We start from the raw sequence: 13,939 nt of genomic DNA, 5'->3' as shown, positions 1-13,939 counted from the left end.
ATTATGTGAATGTTTTACTAAATTTAATCGTTTTTCACCATATTCTTGTATGTTTTTCCACATTTTACCGTCTTTCCCCATTCATTTGTATGGTTTACCACATTTTACCATTCCACCATACATTTCTCTGTTTTACCCTTTTTATCCGATTTTAGTATTTTCACTGTATTTTAAATTTTTTTAGCACAAGTAATTATTTTTCATAGTGTTTTTCTACGTTTGACCTGTTATCATTAATTTATACCTTATTTCCCAAGTTTCATAATGATTTATCACATTTAAAATTGTTTCAATGTCCTTTATGAAATTTCGCTACGTTTTTTCACGTTTTACTATTATGGCGAGATATTTTGTAGAAACATCGTTAAAAAGTATGACATTGTAAAAGTTCGTAAAATACGGCGAAAAGTGATAAGATGTGCTGAATTTTGGAAAAAAATGGTAAAACGACAAAAAATCGAAAAAAATGAGAACACGTTAACCAATAGAACTTTTGTGAAAAGAAAATATAAAAAAACTTAAAAAAGAGGTAAAAAAAGAGTTAATACGCTCAAACATGGCCAAACACTGTAAAAAACGGAAAATATATTGTCAAATATAGTTAAAGATGACAATGCACGACAAAAAGTCAGGATATTTCTACACGGTACACTTTTTAAAAGAAAAACGTTAAAATGGGATAAAAGTTGGTAAAACATTGAAACGTGTGGTGGTAGACTTTGAAATACGGTTAAAAATAGTGAAAAAAGGTCCTTAATAGAAAAACACCGTGAAGAATGATAAATTGTGGCAAAATAATTTAACACACGGTAGAAATTCTAAAATTCGATTAAATACGGTAAAACAGAGAAAATATGGTGGAAGACGGAAAAATACGGTAAAAATAGTGAAAACAAGTTTCACATAGTTAAACATTGTGTAGAATGAAAACACGTGCTAAAATATTGTTTAACACAGTCAAAATGCTAAAATGGGGTAAAAGATTGTAAAACATAGAAACTTGTGGTGCCGGACGGAAACAGACTGTGAAATATGGAAAAAAATGGTCTAAAAAATTATGAAAAAAAATTAACTAATAAAAAAAGTGGTACGCTGTACTTCAAATACTCCAAAACCTAAAATACTGTCTGATCGGCATTTCTTGTGTCCGATCGGACATTTCAATGTCCCATCGGACGTTTCCATTGTCCGATCGGACATTTAAATGTCCCATCGGACATTTCTAGTGTCCGATCGGACATTTAAATGTCCCATCGGACATTTAAATGTCCCATCGGACGTTTCCATTGTCCGATCGGACATTTAAATGTCCCATCGGACATTTCAATGTCCCATCGGACGTTTCCATTGTCCGATCGGACATTTAAATGTCCCATCGGACATTTCTAGTGTCCGATCGGACATTTAAATGTCCCATCGGACATTTCTAATGTCTTTTCGGACATTTCAATGTCACATTGGACATTTCTAGTAGAATTAGATTAGAAATGTCCGACAGGTCATTTCGTGCTATTATTTTTTTAGTCAATTGCGAACGAAGCCTTTTTTACCATAATTTTATAAGATTTTCAAGGTTTTAATACAATTCACCGTCTTCCACTATTCATTTGTATGTCTTCCCACATTTTATTGTCTTCCACCACACATTTGTATATTTAACCATATTTACCGTCTTCCACCAAACATTTGTATGATTTACAACATTTTACCGTCTTCCACCATACATTTGTATGTTTTACAACATTTTACCGTCTATCGCCATACATTTGTATGTTTTACCCCATTTTTCCGTCTTCCAACATTAATTTGTATATTTTACAACATTTAACCGTCTTCCAACATTCATTTGTATGTTTTCCCACATTTTATAGTCTTGCACCAATTATGAGAATGTTTTTCTAAATCTAATCGTGTTGCATTATATATTTGTATGTTTTACCACATTTAACCGTCTTCCACCTTACATTTGTATATTTTACCACATTTTACCGTCTTCCAACATTAATTTGTATATTTTACCACATTTAACCGTCTTGCACCAATTATGTGAATGTTTTACTTGATCTAATCGTCTTGCACCATATAATTGTATGTTTGACCACATTTTACCGTCTTCCACCGTACATTTGTTTGTTTTACCACATTTTACCGTCTTCCAAAATAAATTCGTATATTTTACCAAATTTAACCGTCTTGCACCAAATATGTGAATGTTTTTACCAATTTCAATCGTCTTATATTTGTATGTTTTTCCACATTATACCGTCTCCCACTATATATTTGTATGTTTTACCACATTTTACCGTCTTCTACCATACATTTGTATGTTTTACCCCATTTTACCGTATTCCAACAAAAAATTGTGTATTTTACCACATTCAACCGTCTTGCACCAATTATGTGAATGCTTTACTAAATTTTATCGTCTTGCAGCATATATTTGTATGTTTTACCACATTTTACCGTCTCCCACTATATATTTGTATTTTTTACCACATTTTACCGTCTTCTACCATTTATTTGTATGTTTGACCACATTTTACCGTCTTCCAACATAAATTGGTTTATTTGACCACATTTAACCGTCTCGCACCAATTATGTGAATGTTTTACTAAATTTTATCGTCTTGCACCATATTCTTGTATGTTTTTCCACATTTTACCGTCTTTCCCCATTTATTTGTATGTTTTACCACATTTTACCGTCTTCTTCCATACATTTGTATGTTTTACCACATTTTACCGTCTTCTTCCATACATTTGTATGTTTTGCCATATTTGACCATCTTCCAGTATACATTTCTCTGTTTTAATTTTTTTATTCATGTCATTTATCAAACTTTGCTATATTTTACCAGGTTTTCAGTATGTTATTAACATATTTTAAATTCATTAAATAGTAATTGTACACAAATATCCGATCGGATGCTAGAAATCGTCATATCTGTGGGGACTACTTTAACTCGTCCCACATATGATAACACTAAATAATTACTCCGCCGTCTGAAGCCCCGGGAGAGCCAAGCGCGGACGGGAACGCAACTCTCTGCCATTCTAGTTTCAACTTTCGACCAAACCACCACTCTCTACTACCACCGTCTCTGCGTTCACTTTACTTGTAAATTCATTCTCGCAAATAAATTCAACAAAGATCGCAGACCTTTATATTTCAATCATCAGAATTCCTTGAACACAGATTTACGATACCGGCAGCCATCGTAAATTACATTTATCCTGCCATACTGGTGATCCCGACTTTACACTGCCATACTGGTGATCCCGACGTTCACGCTGCCATACTGGTGACCCTCGACATTTCTGGTGATAATAATTTTTAGTGGACACGGTAGGTCGATCGTTGAAGCTGGAATCCTGGACAATCGAGTAAGTAACTTCCAATCTCATTACTTACAAAATCATTTTCAACATTTTCAAGTCCAGTATATTTATTAGAGTCTGATTGTCGAATTATAAAGCACATTTCAAAAAAAACATTATTGTCCCACAAATTCTGATACTTAAGTATATCAAATATACCCACTAATCTGTACCAAAAAAACTCGTATATTCGAATAGTATAGTGCCAAAAAATCTCAATTTCAGTGAAACACCGCACCAGCAGCTGCAGACCAAGCATCAAATTCACCGCAGAACGCAACAATCTCTGCAGACCAACATCAATTTCATCGCAGATCAAGGATCTACCGGATTTACTACGCAGGCAGAACTTCAGTTCCGGACCTCGTAACATCCGCCTCAAAATCAATGCCCAGTAATCAACACCAAGTAACGAACCATAATTAATCCTACATACAGTGATTTTACAGTTAAATTTCCGAAAACGAACATTCTAAAATAACTTTTAAAAAAAAATTTTTTGCAAGTGTACAATATTGTTACATGTTTATTAAATTAAGTGACCAGACAAGTTGAACTTGTCACAGTACATTCACATTATTTACATTGTATGCACTCTAGATTAAGGGATTTTTGAAATTTCCGGATACCATCAATCTAACATTTTTGAATTTTAAAATTTTTTTCAAAATCTATATTTACTGTCGTCATTGCTTTTGTTTCCTTGCTATTTTTACACATAAATCTGCCTATTTTTATACTGCCTATTGCTTGCCGTATTATCAAAACAATATGTCAGTCGAGAATAACCAGACATCGAACGAAATCCACGGTAATAATTCCACAATGGACACAACAATAAACTCTGTCTCGGTTAAACTACCCGCGTGCTGGCGCGACAACATTGCACTTTGGTTCGCACAAGCTGAAAGCCAATTTTCTAACTCAAGACTAAAGGATGACCTCACCAAGTACAACATTATTGTTGCCGCTTTGGATATGGAGACCCTCAGGATCGTAAGCGACATCGTCATCAATCCTCCTGCAGCAGACAAGTACACTCATCTCAAATCAGCACTCATCGAGAGATTACAAGATTCTGAAGAAAAGCGACTCACTCGTCTTCTAACCGGACTTCAGCTCGAGGACAGGAAGCCTTCTGGACTGCTTCGACTCATCCATGAACTCGCTGGTCCCGGGCTATCGGAGAGCCCAATCGTACGCGTACTTTGGCTACAAAGACTCCCGCAACACATTCAGGCCATTCTTACCGCACTACCCGACGACAATCTGTTACAACTAGCATCTGCAGCAGATAAAATCTCGGAAGTTTATCAAAAATCTGAATGTGAAACTATGGACAATAATCATTATAATGGCATCCCGAACTCGAATCCAAACATCAGTGCTATATTACAAAATTTACAAGAACAAATTTCGGCACTCACTCTAGAAGTCAGTCGACTTAAAACAACTCGGAGAGATGATCATGGACAGGCAAACATTAATTTTGAAAACCGAAATCCCAGCACCCGCCGCGAATGGCGTCATCCATCGACATCATACCCAAATTCCGCGCACCGACCTCGTTCCAGGTCACGCGGTAGCCAGTTAAACACCAATAACACGACACTCGGCTACTGCAGTTACCATGCAAAATTCGGTAACAAATCATATAATTGCACCAAACCATGTACTTTTATTAATAATAAGTCAAGAAACGACAATGGAAAACCCGCAGTAGAGACGTGCGATTTTCCGCAAAAAACTTGTCGTCTCTTCATTCACGAACTCGTGACGCGACAGAAATTTTTAATTGACACTGGTGCCGACGTATCTCTTCTCCCAAGATCAAGCTGGAACTCGACCAATACGGTCACCACAGATACATGCCCCACCACATTATACAGTGCTAGTGGGAAACATATAAAAACATACGGTACAAAAACCATAAATCTCCAATTTGGCCTCCGCCGCGATATGAAGTGGAAGTTCATCATCGCAGACGTCTCGAAAGCCATTTTAGGAGCAGATTTCTTACACTTCTTCAACTTAAGCGTCAACTTGAAGAAAAGAACCCTAACGGACCAGTCAACAGGATTGCAGATTAGAGGAGTTTCGCTGCAAGGACCCTCATCTGGCATTTCAACGCTGCCACACTGGTATGGAAAACCGATCTACACCGATCGCAAACCGATTACGTTTGCGTTCAGCAAGAAACAACGTCAAGCATATCTCCGGTCATCTCAACACCGTAGCAGATTCACCGACGTCAAACACATCTCCGGTCATCACAACACCGTAGCAGATACGCTGTCTCGTATAGAAGAGATAAACAGCCCCTTTGTTCCTCGAGACATGAGGGAACAAGCAATAGCCAACGTACACAACGTATGCCACCCAAGCGCCTCCGGCACCTCCAACAGCATACGTCAGAGATTCGTCTGGCCCAAAATGGCAAAGGAAACCAAAACCTTCGTCAAACAGTGCGTCGCTCGCCAGAAAGCAAAAATACCACGACACACAACTGCACCCACAGCGACGTACGGAAGAACATTTAGACTACCATCTGAATTCTTCACCACAACCCACCGCGAAGAAACCCACCGCGAAAAACCCGACACCTACGTCGGACGCCTACAAAAAAGGTTTAATGAGATGAAACCCACTCCCGCTAGTAACCACAGCGCTGGAAAATTTTTCATCCACAAGGATTTACCGCATTCATCACACGTTTATTCATCAATAGATCGACTGAAACCTGCATTCTTTCAAAGCACAGAAGAAATCCCATCAAGAGGAACCGTCACACAGCCTCTAATAACAAAAATGACAACTCGATCCGGAAGACATGTTCACTTCCCGGACAGATATCAAGCGCAGTAATAATTTGGCAATATCATAAGGCACAGTAATTAGCAAAAAAAACTAACCAGAAACCTTAGATTGACGTATCCATAAATTTCATAAATTAATTGTAACTATCATATCGCAAATGTCAGACAATCTAATAAATTACTGTTACTAAAACAAACAAAAAAACAATAAAATTTACTATCAATAATACGCATATATAAGCATCCTACAATAAAATCTTTATTATGTAAATATTCACAATACTATGTACTACGTTAAAAGTGCATTAATAAAAACAACAATAGAACTGTCATAACAAGCTATTTTAAATCATCGTAAACAATCATAGTATACACAGGTAGCTCACTACTACGCTAAGTACATTGCGACTAGCGCTCGCCGTTTATCAACAATTATGTTTACCTGTATATCATTTATGTACCTATTTACTACGGCGAATAAAAATTCGTACGGCCACAGCTACTATGCAACGGCGACATGGAGCCACTATTATTATTACTTTCCTGTCGCTAACCGAGCGCAATATTATCACAACATTATGTACCTTAGATTATAAATGGACTTGTGTTTTTATAAATTATGATTGACATTGTAAAATATTCATTGTTGTTATTATGTATTATATGTTACTATTGTATCGCGTAGAGACGCTGGTGGGGAGGTATGTGGGGACTACTTTAACTCGTCCCACATATGATAACACTAAATAATTACTCCGCCGTCTGAAGCCCCGGGAGAGCCAAGCGCGGACGGGAACGCAACTCTCTGCCATTCTAGTTTCAACTTTCGACCAAACCACCACTCTCTACTACCACCGTCTCTGCGTTCACTTTACTTGTAAATTCATTCTCGCAAATAAATTCAACAAAGATCGCAGACCTTTATATTTCAATCATCAGAATTCCTTGAACACAGATTTACGATACCGGCAGCCATCGTAAATTACATTTATCCTGCCATACTGGTGATCCCGACTTTACACTGCCATACTGGTGATCCCGACGTTCACGCTGCCATATATCCAATGTCCGATCGGACACTGGATATGTCCGATGGGACATTTAAATGTCCGATCGGACACTAGAAATGTCCGATGGGACATTTAAATGTCCGATCGGACACTAGAAATGTCCGATGGGACATTTAAATGTCCGATTGGACACAAGAAATGCCGATCAGACAGCATTTTAGGTTTTGGAGTATTTGAAGTACAGCGTACCACTTTTTTTATTAGTTAATTTATTTTCATAATTTTTTAGACCATTTTTTTCCATATTTCACAGTCTGTTTCCGTCCGGCACCACAAGTTTCTATGTTTTTCAATCTTTTACCCCATTTTAGCATTTTGACTGTGTTTAATAATATTTAAACACGTGTTTTCATTCTTCACAATGTTTTATTATGTGAAACCTGTTTTCACTATTTTTACCGTATTTTTTCGTCTTCCACCATATTTTCTCTGTTTTACCGTATTTAATCCAATTTTAGAATTTCTACCGTGTGTTAAATTATTTTGCCACAATTTATCATTCTTCACGGTGTTTTTCTATTAAGGACCTTTTTTCACTATTTTTAACCGTATTTCAAAGTCTACCACCACACGTTTCAATGTTTTACCAACTTTTATCCCATTTTAACGTTTTTCTTTTAGAAAGTGTACCGTGTAAAAATATCCTGACTTTTTGTAGTGTATTGTCATCTTTAACTATATTCGGACGCTAGATATGTCCGATCGGACATAGAATTGTCCTATCGGACACTAGAAATGTCCGATGGGACATTAAAATGTCCGATAAGACATAGAAATGTCCGATGGGACACTAGAAATGTCCGATGGGACATTAAAATGTCCGATAAGACATAGAAATGTCCGATGGGACACTAGAAATGTCCGATGGGACATTAAAATGTCCGATAAGACATAGAAATGTCCGATGGGACACTAGAAATGGTAAACTAACTAAAAGCCTGTACTTTTTTCCATGTTTTATGATATTTTACGGTAGTTGCGGTTCTCCATCAAATTTTAGTTTCTGCATTTTCATAGAACTTCATCTTTTTAACCATTTATTACAGTTTTTATGCTTTTAAGCGCATTAAATGCTAGTTGAGTTTCTCTACCATATTTGTGTTTATGAATTTTTACAGTATTTTATCCTTTTAACCATTATTAACCATTTTTATGCTTTTAAGCGTTTTTATTGCTAGTTGCGTTTCTCTATCATATTTGAGTTTCTGCATTTCTACAGTATTTTATCGTTTTTACCATTATTAAACATTTTTATGGTTTTAAGCGTATTTCATGCTAGTTGCGTTTCTCTACCATATTTGTGTTTCTGCATTTTTACAAAATTTTATTCTTTTAAAGATTTAAAGCATTCTTATGCTTTTAAGCGTTTTTAATTCATATCATCATATTTTTGTTTTTCAAATTTAAGTGTGTTTTATTAAATTCTTTACCTTTAACCACCTTTTTACAATAAAGTTCGTGTTATTTAACGTTGGACATTATTACTGTATTTTATTTTATTGATTTAGTAACCCTTCGCCGTTGTTATTTTTAATGTCATTTCAACTTTCTCATTATAACGCGTTAGTATGTTTGTTGTTGAACGTGTGCCCTGACGCATCCCTTTGAAAAAGTGTTGGGAAAATTTTGAATTCATCAAAAGAATAGAAATTCTACAAATTATTGTATTGACAAATGGACAGAAATGTCCTAATAGAAAAATCCGATGTAGAAGTTGTCTAAAGCTTGGACAAAGTTATTCCCATCGGACAATACTTTGTCCGATCAGACAATTCTGTGTCCGATCGGACAATACAGTGTCCGATCGGACAATACTGTGTCCGATCGGACAATACTGTGTCCGATCGGACAATACAGTGTCCGATCGGACAATACAGTGTCCGATCGGACAATACTGTGTCCGATCGGACAATACAGTGTCCGATCGGACAATTCTGTGTCCGATCGGACAATACAGTGTCCGATCGGACAATACAGTGTCCGATCGGACAATACTGTGTCCGATCGGACAATACAGTGTCCGATCGGACAATACAGTGTCCGATCGGACAATACAGTGTCCGATCGGACAATACAGTGTCCGATCGGACAATACTGTGTCCGATCGGACAATACAGTGTCCGATCGGACAATACTGTGTCCGATCGGACAATACAGTGTCCGATCAGACAATTCTGTGTCCGATCGGACAATACAGTGTCCGATCGGACAATACAGTGTCCGATCAGACAATTCTGTGTCCGATCGGACAATACAGTGTCCGATCGGACAATACAGTGTCCGATCAGACAATTCTGTGTCCGATCGGACAATACAGTGTCCGATCGGACAATACTGTGTCCGATCGGACAATACTGTGTCCGATCGGACAATACAGTGTCCGATCGGTAAATTATTGTCCGATGGGACCAAAAATTTTCCAATCGGACCATACAAATTTTTGACATTTAGACATTCAGATTTTCAAGGTTTTAACATACAACACCGTCTTCCACCATACATTTCTATGTTTTACCATACAATACCGTCTTCCACCATACATTTCAGTGTTTTAAAATATTTAACCGTCTTTCACCTTCTGCAAGTTTAACCACATTTTATCGCCTTTCACGATATTTTTCTCTGTTTTACCAACTTTTATCCGTCAGACTTTCAAACTTTTCGTATTTCGTACTGTTTTTCGAGGTGTTTTTGGCTTTTACGTTTTTTACCATATTTGACTACATTTTTCAAGGTTTTATCACGTCGTACGATGATTTACCGTCTGTCACCATATATTTGGCTACGGTTTATGGTTTTTAGTGGTATTTGAACATATTTTACCGTGTTTTTAAAGTTAAAATTATGTTGTATGATGTTTTGCCGCATCCTGTCAGTCTTTCGACTACGTTCAACTGATTTTAGAGATATATTACCATATTTGTCTACGTTTTTCATGGTTTTATCATATTGTACGGTTAGTATTGATGTTTGAAGACAAATATTGTACGGTTAGTATTGATGTTTTATCATATTTTACGATGTTTTACGTCTTCCGCCAAGCATTTGACTAGATTACACGGTTATAAAAGATGTTTTACCATATTTTATGATAAATTCATAGGTTAAACCAATTAATCGGCATCATACGTTTGTATGTCTAACCACATTTTACCGTCTTCCACCAAACATTTCTATGTTTTACCACATTTTACCGTCTTTCACCATTAATTTGTATGTTTTACAACATTCTACCGTCTTCCACCATACATTTGTATGGTTTACCACATTTCACCGACTTCCACCATACATTTGTATGTTTAACCACATTTCACCGTCTTCCACCATACATCTGTATGTTTTAGCATATTTCACCGTCTTCCACCATACATTTGTATGTTTTACCACATTTCACCGTCTTCCACCATACATTTGTATGTTTTACCACATTTTACCCTCTTCCACCATACGTTTGTATGTCTAGCCACATTTTACCGTCTTCCACCAAACATTTCTATGTTTTACCACATTTTACCCTCTTCCACCATACATTTTTATGTTTTACCACATTTCACCGTCTTCCACCATACATTTGTATGTTTTACCACATTTTACCGTCTTCCACCAAACATTTCTATGTTTTACCACATTTCACCGTCTTCCACCATACATTTGTATGTTTTACCACATTTTACCCTCTTCCACCATACGTTTGTATGTCTAGCCACATTTTACCGTCTTCCACCAAACATTTCTATATTTTACCACATTTTACCCTCTTCCACCATACATTTGTATGTTTTACCACATTTTACCGTCTTCCACCAAACATTTGTATGTTTTACCACATTTTACCGTCTTCCACCAAACATTTGTATGTTTTACCACATTTTACCGTCTTCCACCAAACATTTCTATGTTTTACCACATTTCATCGTCTTCCACCAAACATTTCTATGTTTTACCACATTTTACCGTCTTTCACCAAACATTTGTATGTTTTACCACATTTTACCGTCTTCCACCAAACATTTGTATGTTTTACCACATTTTACCGTCTTCCACCAAACATTTCTATATTTTACCACATTTTACCGTCTTCCACCAAACATTTGTATGTTTTACCACATTTTACCGTCTTCCACCAAACATTTGTATGTTTTACCACATTTTACCGTCTTCCACCAAACATTTCTATGTTTTACCACATTTCACCGTCTTCTACCAAACATTTCTATGTTTTACCACATTTTACCGTCTTCCACCATACATTTGTATGTTTTACCACATTTTACCCTCTTCCACCATACATTTGTATGTTTTACCACATTTCACCGTCTTCCACTAAACGTTTTATTAATTAAATAATAATTGGACACAAATGTCCGGATATGTCAGATTGGACATCGGATATGTCAGATTGGACATCGGATATGTCCGATCGGACACTGGATATGTCAGATTGGACATCGGATATGTCCGATCGGACACTGGATATGTCAGATTGGACATCGGATATGTCAGATTGGACATCGGATATGTCCGATCGGACACTGGATATGTCAGATTGGACATCGGATATGTCAGATTGGACATCGGATATGTCCGATCGGACACTGGATATGTCAGATTGGACATCGGATATGTCCGATCGGACACTGGACATGTCAGATTGGACATCGGATATGTCCGATCGGACACTTGATATGTCAGATCGGACATCGGACATATCAGATTGGACATCGATATGTCCGATCGGACACTGGATATGTCAGATTGGACATCGGATATGTCCGATCGGACACTGGACATATCAGATTGGATATCGGATATGTCCGATCGGACACTGGATATGTCAGATTGGACATCGGATATGTCCGATCGGACACTGGATATGTCAGATTGGACATCGGATATGTCCGATCGGACACTGGACATGTCAGATTGGACATCGGATATGTCCGATCGGACACTGGATATGTCAGATTGGACATCGGATATGTCCGATCGGACACTGGACATGTCAGATTGGACATCGGATATGTCCGATCGGACACTGGATATGTCAGATTGGACATCGGATATGTCCGATCGGACACTGGATATGTCAGATTGGACATCGGATATGTCCGATCGGACACTGGATATGTCAGATTGGACATCGGATATGTCCGATCGGACACTGGACATGTCAGATTGGACATCGGATATGTCCGATCGGACACTGGACATATCAGATTGGACATCGGATATGTCCGATCGGACACTGGATATGTCAGATTGGACATCGGATATGTCCGATCGGACTCTGGACATGTCAGATTAGACATCGGATATGTCCGATCGGACTCTGGACATGTCAGATAGGACATCGGATATGTCCGATTGGACATTGGATATGTCCAATCTGACATTTGTGTCCAATCATTCCTTAATTAATTTTCAATTACTTTACTAAGAACACACTGAAAACATGGTTAAACATAGCAATGTTTGATAAATTACATAAAACAAAGTAAACTTTTTGGTGGAATTCGGCGAATCTAGTCAAACGTGGCTTAAATAACGTAAAACACAATAAAAAATCCTAAAATGGGATAAAAGTTGGTAAAACATAGAAACTTTTGGCTGATGACGTTAAAATATGGTAAAACATTCAAATGTATGGTGGAAGACAGTAAAATATGCTAAATAAGACATTAAAATAAGGTAAAACCTAGAAATACTTGGTGTAGGACGGTAAAATATGGAAAAAACTTGAAATTCTGAAGAAATTATGGAAAAAGCCTCCTCCGCAATCACCTTAAAAAAATGAGAAATTAGTTTAATACAGAAAATCGTCGAAAATATGGTAAAACATAATTTAAAACCGTCTTATGTAACCATATGTATGGCGGATGACGATAAAACAAAATTGGAAAATAAAACTAAAAATAGATTAACAAAAGTATGGTGGATTTGAAAACACGTGTTGTACGTTTTACTGTGGTTTACCATATTTACTGTGGTTTACCATATTTACTGTGGTTTACCATATTTACTACGTCTGTTAATGATTTTCAATAAATTATCAAATTTTAAAACTTTTATCCACGTTCGAATTGTTTCACCATCTTACAAAATAATCTTTATCTTCAAAATAAAAAAAATAAAAAAAACTCTGAAGAAAACCTTAACTTGAAAATTCATAGCCCGCATCACTTAAATGAGCATTGTAATTGTCCCTCATTAGAAAACGTTGACCATATAACGTATCTAGGTCTAAAAATAGATGGAAATTCAAAATGGACCAATCACATTAGCTATTTAGATTATAAAATTAAAAAACTAAGTTATTTTTTCAAAACTATCAGGAATGTGCTCATTAAAAAAGACTTAATCAAAATCTACATGGCTCTCTGCCAATCACTGTTAGAATACGGTATCATCGGATGGGGCAGTGCAAATAAAAACATACTAAATCCACTTATAAAATCTCAAAAAGCCATAATGAAAATTATACTGAAAGTTCCTGTAAGAACTAGCACTAACGAAATCTTCACCAATCTTAATCATGTCACTTAAACAACTTTATTCTAAAACTATACTCATTTACATTCATAAGCACTAAACACAAGAAATAACAACAAACACGTTCAATAGAAACACTAGATCTCATGATCAAAAACTAATCCAACAAATAATTACTAATACAAC

The 13,939-nt window shown here is 36.6% G+C and overlaps 1 protein-coding gene across 1 annotated transcript; it reads left to right on the top strand.

Moving 5' to 3' along the window:
* Positions 1–4,203: 4,203 nt before the first annotated feature.
* LOC149415658 (uncharacterized) lies at positions 4,204–5,273 on the top strand. Its single transcript, XM_089642243.1, has 2 exons — positions 4,204–4,575; positions 5,208–5,273. The coding sequence occupies exons 1-2, from the start codon at positions 4,204–4,206 to the stop codon at positions 5,271–5,273; spliced, it is 438 nt and encodes a 145-aa protein (XP_089498369.1).
* Positions 5,274–13,939: the final 8,666 nt, after the last annotated feature.

The sequence above is a fragment of the Hesperophylax consimilis genome, chromosome 18 (assembly GCF_061612785.1).
Source record: "Hesperophylax consimilis isolate HC1 chromosome 18, BYU_Hcon_1.0, whole genome shotgun sequence".
Lineage (NCBI taxonomy): Eukaryota > Metazoa > Arthropoda > Insecta > Trichoptera > Limnephilidae > Hesperophylax > Hesperophylax consimilis.
The sequence above is the reverse complement of the archived record's forward strand: the minus strand, read 5'-3'. Positions and strand labels throughout refer to the sequence as shown.

Excerpts from the sequence above, each read along its gene's own strand:
- LOC149415658 (XM_089642243.1), top strand. The coding sequence starts at position 4,204 with ATGGACACAACAATAAACTCTGTCTCGGTTAAACTACCCGCGTGCTGG. Across the intron at positions 4,576-5,207 it reads GGCTATCGGAGAGCCCAATC|ATCAAGCTGGAACTCGACCA; the intron begins GTACGCGTACTT and ends TCTTCTCCCAAG.